Here is a 14,673-nt window from a genome sequence, read left to right as displayed (position 1 = left end):
CTGCTCCCCTCTCCACCCAGGAGTAGCTTGTCTCACTCTCTCCTCTACCCCCTTCCTCGTCCAGAATCCAGGCCACCAGATGGCCTGAGCAGGCTGTGTTTATTTGAGGCCATGGAAACCTACAGCTCCTTTTTTCTATCACTCTGGGGCAGGAGCAGGGCTGGAACCCAGCCTCAGAGCAATGACGTCATGAAATGGTGCTGACTTTATTATTCATAATCCTTGAGCTGTCGACCTAAGTGAGTCCCTGGCTTTGCTCCCTGGAGCAGCTTTTTCCGGTCACCATAGTGATGCCTCAGTTCTGTCTGAGGTATTGGGACTAAGACAGGGAGAGACCCAAGAGATTCAGAGATTCCCTTTACAGCCTAGAGCCCAAAAGGCAAATATCTATCATCATTCCCTTCCTAGTTTGCGTTTACAAAGCCAGTGCCGGGGAAGTAGTTTATTCCTTCCTGAAGAATATGCCTGTAAAGGCTTGATTTGATGACAGCCTCCTGTTTCAAACAGCCAGCATCCCTAGGGACATATTTTTCTAGGTAATTGTGCTTCTACTAAAAATAGAACTCTTCATTACAAAACAATCACTGGGATGACTAATAATCATTAATCATTTATTGAGTTGTTTCCATTACCTACACTGCCTCTCAACAAAGAAACTTAGCCAACACTTAGCTCTCTCCAAACACTTCTTGCTCTACTTTGAACCTGTCTGAGTTAGAACTTCTGTTTGGGGGTTCGTGTCTTAAGAACCCTGGAAAAGGGCTCTGCTTAGCCTGTCTGTGGTGGCCTAGATCTCTACCCTTTCCCCCAACATTCCTTTACCTCCTGGCTAGGAGAAACCCTCATCATGCTCCCACAACGCTGTTTCTTCTGCAAAGGGGTGTGGGTCCCGTTTTAAACACATGTCTTTCTCCACCTGCCAGCTTCTCCCCCATCTGGTATCTGTCTTGTGGAGTCTTCGCACACCTGCTCGGCTGGGATGTGCTTAAACTGCCTTGTGAATGACCCTGAAGTTACCAAAACTCAGCTCTAGCAGAATTCACCTTTCAAAAACACTGACAAAACTCATAAGTTTGGAGTATCTGTGATTTGCCAGGCTCTGGTGCTGGGACCCACCCGGGAGCCAGTGCCCCCCCCCCCCATCCCAGTTTATTATATTCTGACTGAAGACGGGCAATGAACTAGAAAAATAAGATTGAGTGACATGGAAGAAAAAAGGAAGAGAGAGTAGAGCAGAGTCAGAGTACAGGGGATGCAGACGGACTAGGCCGGGCATTGACGGGAGAGCGGAGCGGGAGGGCGTCACTGCCCCTGAAAAGGAGAGAAGTGGTGTTTCTGGGGGACACGGATCCGAGGGTTCTTTTCACCAGGAGGCTCCCTTGAGAGCTCGCTGTCTGGCCCATAGAGGATCTCAGCGCTCCACCCTGGCCTCCCCATGGCGGCCAGCCGAAGGGGAGCGTCTCGCAGGTGCCAGGAAGAGCATCGCCGGAGCTCATCTCGCTGCCTCCCAGAGACCACGGCGGGCACTAAAAGCCGCGCGGAACTAAAATCCTGACGGACACAGGAGCCTGCGGACCGCAGAAGGAAGCACCCACCGGAAGCTGCCCCAGGATCCGAACATGGCGACCGCCCGGTTCCTACACTGGAACCTGAGACGAACCGGCGCCTGGCTGCTCCCGCCGCCCGCGCGCTGTCCCCAGCGGGCTCTGCACAAGCAAGCAGAGGGCACCGAGTTCAAGAGCATCTACAGCCTGGACAAGCTCTACCCGGAATCCCGGGGCTCGGACACCGCATGGAGGGTGCCGGTGAGCGGGGAGGGCTGGACGGAAGGGGCGTTTCCCAGTCCCTGCTCGGGGGACAGCGGGAAACCCGGGCAGCATCGGCCGGGCGGGAGCAAATCGCAGGTGCACGCGGAACGAGGCGGTGGCCGCGGGAGGGGGCTTGTGTCCGGGGCGAGCGGGGATGGGGCCGCGGGGCGGGACCTGTCCCCCGGAGGCCTGGAGTGTGCGGACGTCGCGAGGGCGCGGTGAGTGTTTCTTACGGGGCCACCGGCGTTTCCGCGCTCGTCCCCCGGCCTCCTGGCCCACACGTGGGCATTTCCCCTCCAGAGTGGACGGTAGAACCCAAAGGCTGCCGAACTGTTTGGAACCTTTTGGGAAATTACACTGTGCATAGCTTCTAGAAACTTGAGCGCGCCTTAGGAAACAGGGCCCCTCTTCAGGGTGCACTGATTCCCAGCCTGCTGGGTACCGGCTCTGAACGGGCCCCGGGCAGGAGGGAGAGGACCTAGCCAGTTCTGTTGCGTTTCCACCGACGGGACTGAAAGAGACATTGAACTTCAGCTGAAAGCATGGTGTGTGCACTGTGCCAGGCATGGAGATACGGAAGTCAAAACATAATCTGAATGCTTGTGGAGCTTATCTTCTAATGGAGGGAGACCAGCAACAAATAAAATCAGAACTAGAGTGTATGTGAGATGGCCATGAGTACTTCCGGGGAAATAAAGCCTAGAAGGAAAGAGCGCTGAGGTAGGGGGAAGGGTTACAGTTTTAAGCAGGGTGGTCTAGGAAGGCCTCTGGGAAGATGACATCTGATTAAGGACCTGGAAGAAGCAAGGCAGTGGGCCATGCGCATAGTTGGGGAGATGAACATCTCTGCAGAGATGAACATTCCTGGGACCACCTCAGAGCGATAGCATGCTTGCCTTGTTGGAGGAACGGCAAGCAGGCCAGTGTGGCTGAGCAGGGGAGTCAGAGCAGATGAAGCTAAACAGGAGAGGCGTGGGGTGGGGGGGTGACATGTTTACAGGGTTAATAGGCCTTTAGCTTTACTCCAAATACCATGGAACATATTGGGGATTTGAGGGAGAGAAGTGAAAAGATTCAGGTTAGTTTTACAAGGATCATTCTTGGGGTGCCTGGCTGGAGCGTGCAACTTGGGGTTGTGAGTTCAAGCCCTATGTTGGGTGTAGAGATTACTTAAAAATAAAATTTTTAGGGGAGCCTGGGTGGCTCATTTGGTTGAGCATCTGCAGTAGCTCAGGTCATGATCCCAGGGTCCTGGTATCAAGCCCCACTTCGGGCTCCCTGCTCAGCAAGAAGCCTGCTTCTCCCTCTCTCACTCCCCATTCTTCTTCTTCTTCTTCTTCTTTTTTTTTTAAATTTATTTGACAGATCACAGGTAGGTAGAGAGGCAGGCAGAGAGAGAGGAAGGAAAGCAGGCTCCTCGCTGAGCAGAGAGCCCGATTCGGGGCTCGATCCCAGGACCCTGGGTTCATGACCTGAGCTGAAAGCAGAGGCTTTAACCCACTGAGCCACCCAGGCGCCCTCACTCCCCCTTCTTGTGTTCTCTCTCTTGCTGTGTCTCTCTCTGTCAAATAAGTAAAATCTTTAAAGAAAATAAAAGTTGCAAAGAGCAAGCGAGGGAGCGTGGGATAAGCATAGAGAAGTAAGAAGGAAGCTGGCAAGGACAGCTCAGGAGGAAGAGGGAGAACAGCTCCAAGGAGGGCGGGGCCAGGAGTCCTCAGTAGGCAGGGAGAGCAGGGCAATGAGGGTTGTACTCCGAAATCATTCTAAGATGAAAAGGGATGAAGGCAGCCAGACAGGGGACAGGTGAGGATACCATGAGTTTGGCTGGCCAGAAGAGCCTCAGAGTGGGTCATGTCTGCACCAGGCCTGCAGACAAGAGGCTCAGGCTCAAGGACATGACTACCAAGAAATAGAGCACAGGAGACACACAGAGGTGAAAAGTCCTGGAGTGAGCAGTTCCATCTGACACAAACCCTGAAGGCACGTGGCCTCCCAGGTGAGCCCCCATGGCCCAGGAAGGATAAGGTGGCCCACCAGGTTTGTTGTTCTGGGTTAGCAGAGGGTGTTCTTTTTAGAGTCTCCCTGAGGCACACGTACTGCAGATCTTGGCCTCCCTCCAAGGAGCCCGGCCCTCAGCAGTGCGCGACTCCAGCTAAGGCTGCAGATCCCAGTTCAGACGTCCTGGAAAAGTGTTCCAGAGCTGGCACCTCTGGAGTCCGGGGAAGCTTTCTCTGTCATCCTGAAATGATTTTGCGGGGGACCCGAAAATAGTTGTATTACATCTGCAGTGTGGCTTTCCATCCTTTCTCCGATTGCCCTGGACCAATTCAGAGTCACAGCGGGTGACGTTCATTTGACACTGTGTATGTTCCGTTACAGGCTGAAGCACAGCAGGCCAGTAACGACATTCCTCTGGGTAAGTAATTGTTTTATAAAAAAATCAGTCACTTCCCCCACCCCTAAACATTCCTTCCAGACCTCTCCAGCCTCACAAAAATATATAAACTTTCTTTGGGCATGCAAAAGCAGAGTCCTCTCGGCAGTGTTTAGAGTGGCCACAGAATAGTGGCATAGCCGCTCCGGACTGCCATGCAGTGTGCAAGACGAGTGAGGGCTCGTGGTGGCCTTGGGACACAGACCAGTCTCTACAGTAGATGAGTGGATGGCTATTTGGAAGAAGTTAAGCTGCCGAAGAAGATATATTGTAAGCTACCATCTCTGCGTCAGAAACAGATTTCTATGCATATACATAAATCTGAAAGGCTGTACAAGAAATTGGATACGAGGCCTGGCTTGGGGAGTCGAGAAGAAAGGACATACCTCTTGGCTGGGGAGCAGGAGTGGGGACTTCTCCCCACTGTTTGCATTTTTTTTTTTTTTTTAAGATTTTATTTATTTATTTATTTATTTATTTATTTATTTATTTGTCAGCGAAAGAGAGCGAGCAGGAGGGCACAAGCAGGGGCGAGCAGCCAGCAGAGGGAAAAGCAGGCTTGCCGCTCAGGTTGTGATCAGTGTCCTGGGACTGAGTCCTGCTTTGGGCTTCTTGTTCAGTGGGGAGCTTGCTTCTCCCTCTATCTTAAAAAAAAAATAAAATGAGGGGAGGAGGGAAGGACACCTCTCAGAAGGAATCGTGAGGGAGATGGGCCACCAGTGACTCGGGGCCAGCTCTTTGCCACTCGTACCTCTCAGCTGGCTCATCATCCAGTCTTCTGGAACTTTCCCACTAGCATGTCTTCTCCAGACGAGGACTCAGATGCTGCTTTTCACAAATTACAAAAACAGAAGGAAGAAACATCATTTTACATTTTATGGACAAACCAACCTGAGGCCCAGAGAAGCAGAGGGACTTTGCCAAGATCACAGTCAGTCAGGGGCTGTGCCAGTGTTAGAAGCAAAGCCCCAGGCTCCGGTGCTAGGCCACTTCCATCCAGCGGGCGCTGGGGATACACAGTGAGCGTCTGTCCTCTTGGAGCTTCCAGTCTGTGGGGCTTCCGCACCCACCACATTGTGAAATACGACATCAAGCTAAGTTTGTCCCTAGTTCGAGCTTTTGAAAGAGTCTTCGCTTTAAAACAAGCAAACAAACAGCAAAAAGCTAGCCCAGCCAAAATCTGGTGAAAGGGATCGGGCCAGAGGCAAACGACCCAGGTCATAATTTTACCACCTCTCCTGTGACCCTGGAAAGGGGACTTATTCTTTATTTTAGTTTTGACAAACTGTAAATAATCTCGACTTTACTGCCCTGAATGTTACATTAATATATATAAAAATCATTGAAAGAGAGGTATCATAGGGATGGTTATGTTGGTAATAAATTAATTTGTGCATTTTGGCATGGAATAATCTCTCTCTCTTTTTTTTTTTTCTTTCTGGTGTGCATCCTGTTCTATAGATCGTTTGACGATATCTTACTGTCGGAGTAGTGGTCCTGGGGGCCAGAATGTTAACAAAGGTACAAGGCACCTTGTTTTCTTTCACTTTATAACTTGGCTGGGAGATGTACTTTTGGAATTCTGTGTTTACAGTCATATGGAATAAAGGGATTTTTTTTAGCAGAAGCCTAAATACCACCAGTTTATAATAATCCTCTTTATTCTTGTGAATGTGGTCTGATCAGCTGCGGGTTGCTAGGACTCGGGTTCCCTAAACAAAGGGAAATCACAGTGTGAGTTGGCAGCTGGCTCTGCGAACAGGTTTCCTTCGTGGAACCCATCCCCCCCCCATTCTATTCAGACCCCATTAAGAGAAGCACCGAGCATTTAGTTCCTGAAAGTTCGTTTTCGTCCAGCAGTGCCTCACTATCTTTGCAGGCTCCTCCCATCACCAGCTTTGTATCCCCAAGTCACACACGGCAGAAGCGTCCCTGGCTGGATGTCTTGGGTGCTGAGCCTACTTGAGAGTCTCAGTGACCCGTGCTCTCTCCTCCCTTAATTTGCAGTGAACTCCAAGGCTGAAGTCAGGTTCCACTTGGCAACTGCTGAGTGGATCGCAGAGCCCGTGCGGCAGAGGATCGCCATCACGGTAACCACCAGCTCCTTTTCCAGAATTCCTCAGTCGCCCTTAAACCTCTACTCCGGGGACACCTGCGTGGCTCAGTGGGTTAGGTGTCTGTCTTCGGCTTGGGTCATGATCCCAGGGTCCTGTGATCAAGCCCCACATCGGGCTCCCTGCTCAGCGGGAAGCCTGCTTCTCTCTCTCCCTCTGCCTGCAGCTCTGCCTTGTTGTGCTCTCTTGGTCTCTCTGTCAAATAAATAAAATCTTAAAAAACAAAGCAAAACAAAAAAAGCCTTTTCTCTGTAAAACTCGGGTTTTTCTTTTGTTCTCTGCAGCATAAAAATAAGATCAACAGGTTAGGAGAGTTGATACTCACCTCTGAATGTAGCCGCTACCAGTTCCGAAATCTGGCAGATTGTCTTCAGAAAATTCGAGACATGATTGCTGAGGCCAGCCAGCCAGCGAAGGAGCCATCCAAAGAAGACGCTGCGCTACACAGAATCAGGTTCCAGAAAGGGCCCCCAAGCTCCTCTCAGCCAAGTCGTGGGGGTGGGGGTAGGGGTGGCGGCACCGAGAAGACAGGAGGCAGGGGGAGTCCACGATTTCCCAGCAGAGGGTGGGGGACCGCGGGGAGTGAGAGAGACCGCTGACCCGGGGCCCCTGCACTGAGCTGCAGCAGCGCTCACCACTCTGAATGGAGCGTCTGGGCCTAATTGCGGTCTTTTTGTTTTCAGGATAGAAAACATGAACCGGGAAAGGCTGAGAAAAAAGCGAATACATTCTGCCCTAAAAACAGACAGGAGAGTGGGTATGGATTGAAATCCTCCAGAGCTGGCACGGCCCTCTTTAGGGGGTCCATGCTGCCACAGCCGAGAGCATGAACACCGTCAGGAGACCCTGTGTGTGTGTGCGTGGGTGTGTGTGTGGGTGTGTGGGTGTGTGGTTGTTAACACCTGTACACGAGAATGTTCATCTGGAAGGACGGTTGCAGAGGTCTTCATGAGCAATCACCTATTGTCAAACCTTAATTACTTGTTTAACATATGAGCTGCATTAAAACTCCGCAAGAAATGCAGTGGGCTTCGCCTCATTCAGAACGCTTCAAGAACAGAATTCCGACCTTTTCCGTCAGTTGAAATCTGCCCCTTGGAAACAGGACCGAGCTGCAGTGTGTCCTCTCAGGGAACATGCCTCGGGGTGGGAGGGCTGAGACGGGTGAGCTGGGCCTTGAAAAGGGAATAGGATTTTAGTCCGTAGAGGTAGGGGAGGGACGTGCCTGTGGGAGAGAACAGTATGAATAAGGGAAACCGAAGAAAAGGCTGGGGTGGAGGAGCCGAGGCAGCCATCTGAATGGTGGATTCGTGCCAGGGGATCGTGGGAGGTGATTCTGGAAAGGGAGACAGAAGCTCAATGTGGAGACTCCAATCCAAGTTCAAGAGTTTAGATTTTAAGAAATGTAGGTGACAGGGAGGGTCACCGGGGTGGCTCTTTCGGTTGAGTGTCCAAGTCTTGGTTTGGACAAGATGTTGACTTAGGTCAAGGTCTCAGGGTCCTGCCCTCAGCGGGGAGCCCCACCCCCACCCCAGCTCATGCACACACGCTCTCTCAAAATCTTTAAAAAAAAAAAAAAATGTCGGTGACAGAGCTGCTGAGGTTCTCTAGTGGGAAGGATACCACGTGTCCGGTGCTGTCGCACGCTGTGGGGTTTTAGAGGCAGGAAAAGAGTGTGTTGGAACTGAAAATAGGTTTTTGCAATCCTCTGGGTACGGGAAGTGCCCAGCCCAGCATAACTAGAGCAGAAGACAAGGCGTGTACGGATTTCTTAGGATGTTCTCTATGATTTTGATCTAGTTCACGCGTTCAGCAAATACTGCTTTGGGATGCTCTGAAGGGCGGATAATTAGCCACAGTAGTAGGTACACCATGTGAGCCGGGCCCTCATTCATTTAAGTGTAAACAAGGGACAAAAGTCGTTGATAAATGACTAATGAGTCCCCTCAAGAGACTCAGAACCTAGGAGCAGGAGAAGCCCGAGGCAAGGCGGTGCCGCATTGGCCTGCTTATCCGCTCATTCAACAAACAGTGAAAGCCAGGCACTGGGCGACGTCCCAGGGACTCAGCAGTGAACAAGAAAGTCCTTTCTTCCAGCGAATTTACATTTGATCAGGCGATGATAAAAAGTCGAGAAGAAAAGTGGGATTCCTGTTACGGTAACACACGCTAAAACGTAAATATCAGGTCTAAATAGGTTCTGGGAACCAGACAAAGCAACTAGTTCCAGCTTGAGGGTCAGAGCAGATAAACTTGGTCACGGTTCTTGACATAGGAGGGAGAGGGGAGGGGCTGGTCATGGAGCAAGCTGAGGGCTTAAAATGTGACCCGACATTGAGACTCCACCCCTGCAGAGGCTGTCGGGGAGACTAATCTGTGAATGAGCAAGGAGAGCGCGGGAAGAGGAGCACAGGCCGGCGGACTGACCCCGGTAGGCGGCAGGGACCCATCCTGGAGCTCGGGCAGTGGCAGCAGGACCGGTGAGCCAGCAGCAGGTGCAGAAGGATGATGGAGACAGGAAACGGGCCCAGGCAGCGCGGGAGCAGGTGCGCGTGTGCCATGCGTGGTGCTGCGTGGACACCGGGAAGGCAGGAAGGGAACAGCCTTGGGAGGATGGTGGGATGCGGGTGGTTTTGCCTGTGAGGAGCTGACCCGTGGGGCCTGAGGAGGAGGCCCTGGGGCTGGGAGTGAGGCCACAGTTGGAGGCTGCAGAGTCTTGGGAATGGGTGGGAGCAGCTGAAGATGAGGCAGAGCAGAACCTGGGGGCTTGCTGGGTGAGATGGTGGCAGTGGGAAAATCAGAAAAGGCATCCTGGTGGGCTGACCCTGGAGCAGAGCGATGGACCTCAGAGGACTTCAGAAGACCTTAGTGGCACGTGAAGGGACCGGGAAAGGCATTCGGGACGCACAGGAGAGGATGAAAGGAAAAGAGAAGCAACAGCTTGAGGAACAGGATAGAGCCCAGGAGTAGGACCCACCCCTTAAAAATGCTGGGCGCTCGGGTGCCTGGCTGGCTGTGCGGGTAGAGCATAGACTCTACATCTCCCTCGCTTCCAGCCCCATTTTGGCAGTGGCGCTTACTAATTAGGAAAGCAATAACCTTTAAAAGGCGGTGGACAAAAGAATGAGCACAGGTGAAAATGATTGAGCGTAGTAGCTCAAAGCAAGGCCCAAGTGCTTTATGGTGAGTAGTTGGAGGGGGTGGTGACTGAAGGGGAGGAGACTTCTGGGATGCAGGAAGTGCCTGCTCTCATCCACTTTGTCACATGAATGTCACACCTCAAGGGACGAATTGGTTAACTTAAAGAGCTCCTTCAAGGCCAGGGACTGGAGTCAGGTGGCTCCAAATTCCTGCTTCCTGCTGAGGTTAGGCAGGAAGGAGATGGGTTTCTGCAGACTCTCCACATGTGGGAGAGAGAAAAGCAAAGAAGAATGTCCAAGTTCCCTGGGCCCTGGATGCCTGGAGATGGGGGAGGCAAATTCTCGAGGCAAGCACACGGGGGGATAACGGCTGCTTTCTGCTGAAGCTTCTGCTGGAACATCTTTTTAGAAATGCACGGATGTTAATAGTGGAGTCTAAGCACGTGTCACATTTAAAAATGAACTCATTCGTTATTTGTATTACTCTTTGTAAACAGTTTCAAAGGACCAAAACATTAGGCTGAAGTATCTATTTGGCATTATATATATTTGTTTTATCGGTGATGTATACTTGTGATTGGAAAGGTTTGTCCTGGTCGTGCACTGCCTGGCGATGGGGAAGCCCCTCAGTGCTTGGGTTCCAGTTTTCGTGATGGACGCTATTCTGTTCTCGTTCACTTCCTGCACTACTTTTTCCTAACGTTCCTGGACTTTCCGTCAGCTCTGCACCGGGGGGCGCAAGGGCTGGGTGGGGCGTCAGGCCTGCGCGCCCGTGCCCGGGGGGTCTGGCAGCCCCCGGCCCCGCCGCTGCGGGCCGAGACTAGGGGGCCGGAAGGCGCCTTCCGGACTCGCGGGCCCCAGTGGCCTAATGGATAAGGCACTGGCCTCCTAAGCCAGGGATTGTGGGTTCGAGTCCCACCTGGGGTAAAAGCGTCGTTTTTTGGCTCTCTCATCGCCTCACACGCCCGTGACTAAACGGCACCAAAAAGTCCGAAGAAGACCGCCCCGCAACTTTTGTACAGCCCACAGCCCGAGACTACGCAGCCGGACTCATCCCGGAGGCTTAAAGGTATAGCGGGCCTCCAAGGGGCGCGGTGACACCAGGCCCGGAGTGGGGAATTCGGGCCGCATTGACCCCAAAACCCCGGGCAAAGACGAGGCCCTGGGAAACTGCGCGGCAGGAGCGGGTGGGCCGGGAGCCGGGGTCCGGCGTCAGGGCCCAGGTACATGGAGTCCTCGGGACCCGGGTCGTCATCGGGGAAGTCGGGGTACACAGAGGTCCGCGTGTCCCCGACACCAAAAGTTGCCGCGGGCAGAAATACCCGCACCACCCCAGGTGGGACTCGAACCCACAATCCCTGGCTTAGGAGGCCAGTGCCTTATCCATTAGGCCACTGGGGCGCGACAACACGGGGTTTCCACGTGGTCCGTGGTAACGCGCAGCCGCACGCCCGCGACCCTCCCGTGGTGCCGCCATGCCGGCGGTCGGAGCGCGCGCCCCGAAACCGGAGCGGGCTACTGCCAGCTGCCCGAAAAGCTAGAGTCCGAGGCGAGGCGAGGCGACGAGTTCGTGCCTCGCGGGGACCACAAGGCGCTGGCAGCGCGCAGGTGCACGGAGAGGAGCGGGCTTCCCGGAAGGCGAGTGCCGAGCGGCCTCGGGGACCGGGGAGCGGACGAGGAGGGAGGCAGAACGAACCCGCAGACGAGGCCGAGCGGGGCTGCTGTGGCCCGCGTCACCGAAGGGCATGCACCCCTCTCCCAAAAAGAAACCGACCACGAAGGGACTCGAACCCTCAATCTTCTGATCCGAAGTCAGACGCCTTATCCGTTAGGCCACGCGGCCGCGACGCCCACGGGCTCGCAGTGTGCAGGCCAGGTGCAGCCCCCTCGCTGGTGGCGGCGCGGTTGGGAGAGGACCAAGCGCGCCGGGCCCTAAGGTGCGTCACAGGTGTACTAGGGCCAGAGCGAGGGCGGAGTTAGAAGTCTGGCCCGCAGAGACTTCTGCGGTAGCGTCAATGCTAGTGTAGTTGGAGGTCGCTAAATAGGTATCCTGGCACAGGCGGTTACTTAGGGGACCGCGTGGCCTAATGGATAAGGCGTCTGACTTCGGATCAGAAGATTGAGGGTTCGAGTCCCTTCGTGGTCGATACGTTTTAATCTGAAGAGATGTTATCACAACCTTTACCGCAACTGGATCCCAGGCTCCATCCTTGTTTTAGACACAGTCGGGCCTCCGTACCCCTTCCGAACTGCAGCCCCCTAACCTGAGGCTGATTGTGAGGACACTCGTCCAATCGAGTTTTGCACCTAGGAACTTCCGGGGATGACGTCATTACGCAGCCACACGGCGTCACAATTCAAGAGGCATGTGATCGAGCGCCGCTTGCGGGAAGCCCCAGTGGCCTAATGGATAAGGCACTGGCCTCCTAAGCCAGGGATTGTGGGTTCGAGTCCCATCTGGGGTGAGGTGGTTTACGTGTGGAGATCTTTTTCCTTATCAAGGTAAAAACAAATACCGAGCGGGGAATCTCTTCTTCAAAGCGTGTGCCTGTGGGTGTGTTTGTGTAAATCTTCTCTTCTTCAAATCGTGTGCGTGTGTGTTGTTTTGTTTTTAGTGTGTGCATGCGTGTGTTTTTAGTGTGTGGATGCCTCGGTCGCCGGTAATTTGCCTTTTCTTTTTGATCAAGCCCGACTGCACTTCGGAAGATAAACCCATGTGAGGACAAACGCGGCCCCACTGCTTGTTGCCCCAGCCGGTGTCCAAACACCCCTCGCTAAAGCGCTGCGAAAGCCTCACGTCCACGCACGAGAGAAGCGCGCGTGTTCTCTGTGCGTCCGTCACCGGGAAGTTGAAAGCGGCCACCGGCAGCCCCTGCCCCTCAGCCTCGCGGTGCGCTCTGGCCCGTGGAACCGGCCCCCACCGCCCCCGCCCCCCCCCAAGACGAGGAGGCGTGCACGGAAGCTCGCGTGTGCACGCGCGGCCGGCGGGGACACACCAGGGCCAGCCTCTGGGGTCCGCCCAGGCCCGCAGGAAAAAGGTGGCTCAGGAGTGTTTCTAAAGGGACTGTCGGAGGGACGTTTATGATTTCCCTACTTTCCTATGTACATAATCCTTTAGTAAGAGGCTCAATTAAAATATATATATATATAATTTTGGCCAGATATTTTTTCTTTTTTCTTCTTTTGTCCACTTTGGAGCACACAGCTCCAGAGAACCTGTGGCCTACCATATGTTCCACCTGGAACATCTCACATCGCGGGCACCTTAGGGTATCATGTCTACAGGTGGGCGGGAGTGGGTAGGCTGCACGTTCATCAGATTTCCCTAAGACTACCCAAAAAAGTTTAAAAACCAGTGTCCTTGTACAAACAAAAACCAAACTAGAAGTAGAGAATCCTCCTCTTCCTTCTCCAGCATCAACCGGAATTCCTCCTGCTCTCTCTACTCAAAATCACGTTTTATGGATGTTATTTTAAATCATCTCTGACTCCCACACCCTGGCACACGCATGCGGCATCATGGCCCTAGCCGGTACCACTGGAGTCGGTGCCTCTCCTCTGGGTTTCAGGCTTCAGATCTCCTAAAACCATCCTCCATGCCCTTACTCCACAGAGGTTACACTTGAGTGAGAGAGAAGACAGTCAACAAGTAAACCGGTGAATAGGATGATTTCAAACTAAAGAGGGCCATGGGGAGGTATGAGCTGAGGACCCGGAGAAGGCCTCTCTCTGGTCCACAGCAACAGCATCCTGGGCAACCCTGTCCCCGGCAGGATTTCTTTAATGTCTTGATAGGCTACCTACCTCATAGGGTTGTTGTGAGCTGTAAATGAAATGATTTTGTCCAATAAGTGTAACAATGCCTGGAACACAGTAGGGCTCTGTAAGTCATGACTGTCATGTTTACTAACAGACTAGTTTGCCCCATTGTTCAAGGTTTATATGTGATATTCTAGCTAGAAGTGAATCCCTCAAGGCTCAAATTTCCTCTGACTTTGCCTTTCATTCATTATGAATTCATAAGATTCTTCTGAATACCAAGCACAGTGCTAAACCTTCGGGAATATAAATGACCAAGGTATAATGCTGGCACTTGACAAAGAATTTTCTAGAACCCTCTAGATCTTTCTAATCCTCTAGGATTGATCATGTTACTTTTATCCTCCAAGCATTCTGTAATTACTCGATTTCTCACTGAAACTCACAGAAATGAGTTTGTTTCCAAGTGCCTGCATTTTTGTATTGTTATTCTAATTTATATGTTGGTTATTAATTTTTTTAAATGATTTTATTTATTTGACAGAGATCACAAGTAGGTAGAGAGACAGGCAGACAGAGATGGGGAAGCAGGCACTCTGTTGAGCAGAGAGCCCGATGCAGGGCTTGATTTCAGGACCCTGGGATCATGACCTGAGCAGAAGGCAGAGGCTTTAACCCACTGAGCCACCCAGGCGCCCCTTAATTGTTGTTTTTTAAAGATTTTATTTTTATTTGTCAGAGAGAGAGAACACAAGCAGGGGGAACAGCAGGCAGAGGAAGAAGCAGGCTCCCAGCTAAGCAAGGAGCCCAATTCTGGACTCAATTCCAGGACCCCAGGATCATGACCTAAGCCAAAGGCAGACACCCAACTGACTGAGCTACCCACGCATCCCTTAATTGTTGGTTTTAGGTAATATTTGCTCTGGAGTCAGATGTGTACTCTAGTTGTTGTTTTTTTTTTATTTGAAGCTTTCTTTATAGTCTAATGTTATCAGTTTCCAGTTTTTCTGTTTGTAGGACACAGAATTTAGTATATAAGTTATTAAGTGAGCCTTTTATTATAGTTTGATATAGTATCGTTTTGCAAATGCCAAAAATAGGTGTTAAAATCTTTACAACTATTATGTTTCCAGCAGTTTTAAACTTTTTTGGTTTTACAGATTTTAATATTTTTTTAGCATGTCAAGGTTCCAATTTTTAATCCCTTTATTAAGAATTACATTTGACCCATTTCATGTTTTTGTCTTAAATTCTACCTTGCTAGATGGTAATATAACTCACATAGTTGCCCATCCTTTAAAAACGTGCATTGCAAAAATTTTCGAACATACACAAAAACAGAATAGTGAATGAGCCAACCTAGATTTGTTAGTTATCAGGATTTTTTCACATCTGCTCCAATAATCCATTTATCCTTT

General features: G+C 51.8%; 1 protein-coding gene, 1 long non-coding RNA gene and 5 other non-coding genes across 8 annotated transcripts; 5 read left to right on the top strand and 2 right to left on the bottom strand.

Annotated features, from left to right (window-relative positions):
* The first annotated feature begins 1,576 nt into the window (after positions 1-1,576).
* MRPL58 (mitochondrial ribosomal protein L58) lies at positions 1,577-7,380 on the top strand. Of its 2 annotated transcripts, none has more exons than XM_044247471.1 (6): positions 1,577-1,805; positions 4,188-4,224; positions 5,704-5,763; positions 6,250-6,332; positions 6,641-6,810; positions 7,045-7,380. In XM_044247471.1, exons 1-6 carry the CDS (start codon positions 1,620-1,622, stop codon positions 7,184-7,186), a joined length of 678 nt encoding a protein of 225 aa, XP_044103406.1. In that variant the 5' UTR covers positions 1,577-1,619; the 3' UTR covers positions 7,187-7,380. The 2 variants fall into 2 exon arrangements, with proteins under 2 accessions (XP_044103406.1, XP_044103405.1); XM_044247470.1 differs by having other exon boundaries at positions 1,581-1,805; positions 7,040-7,380.
* A 2,970-nt stretch (positions 7,381-10,350) lies between these two features.
* Positions 10,351-10,423, top strand: TRNAR-CCU. Its single transcript has one exon. It is a non-coding gene; the product is annotated as a tRNA-Arg (tRNA).
* Positions 10,424-10,824: 401 nt separating this feature from the next.
* On the bottom strand, positions 10,825-10,897 carry TRNAR-CCU. The gene has a single exon. It is a non-coding gene; the product is annotated as a tRNA-Arg (tRNA).
* Positions 10,898-11,266: 369 nt separating this feature from the next.
* TRNAR-UCG lies at positions 11,267-11,339 on the bottom strand. The gene has a single exon. It is a non-coding gene; the product is annotated as a tRNA-Arg (tRNA).
* A 230-nt stretch (positions 11,340-11,569) lies between these two features.
* TRNAR-UCG lies at positions 11,570-11,642 on the top strand. Its single transcript has one exon. It is a non-coding gene; the product is annotated as a tRNA-Arg (tRNA).
* Positions 11,632-12,646, top strand: LOC122906006. Its single transcript, XR_006384504.1, has 2 exons — positions 11,632-11,998; positions 12,184-12,646. It is a non-coding gene; the product is annotated as an uncharacterized LOC122906006 (long non-coding RNA).
* On the top strand, positions 11,889-11,961 carry TRNAR-CCU. Its single transcript has one exon. It is a non-coding gene; the product is annotated as a tRNA-Arg (tRNA).
* Positions 12,647-14,673: the final 2,027 nt, after the last annotated feature.

This window comes from Neovison vison, chromosome 5 (genome assembly GCF_020171115.1).
Source record: "Neovison vison isolate M4711 chromosome 5, ASM_NN_V1, whole genome shotgun sequence".
In the NCBI taxonomy this organism is placed as follows: Eukaryota; Metazoa; Chordata; class Mammalia; order Carnivora; family Mustelidae; genus Neogale; species Neogale vison.
This window is presented reverse-complemented; position numbering and strand designations above follow the sequence as displayed.

What these genes read in the sequence shown, in the direction of transcription:
- MRPL58 (XM_044247471.1), top strand. Translation starts at nt 1,620, where the DNA reads ATGGCGACCGCCCGGTTCCTACACTGGAACCTGAGACGAACCGGCGCC. An exon ending in ACACCGCATGGAGGGTGCCG is followed by an intron (nt 1,806 to 4,187) that starts GTGAGCGGGGAG and finishes GTTCCGTTACAG; the next exon opens with GCTGAAGCACAGCAGGCCAG. An exon ending in GCTGCGCTACACAGAATCAG is followed by an intron (nt 6,811 to 7,044) that starts GTTCCAGAAAGG and finishes TTTTCAGGATAG; the next exon opens with AAAACATGAACCGGGAAAGG.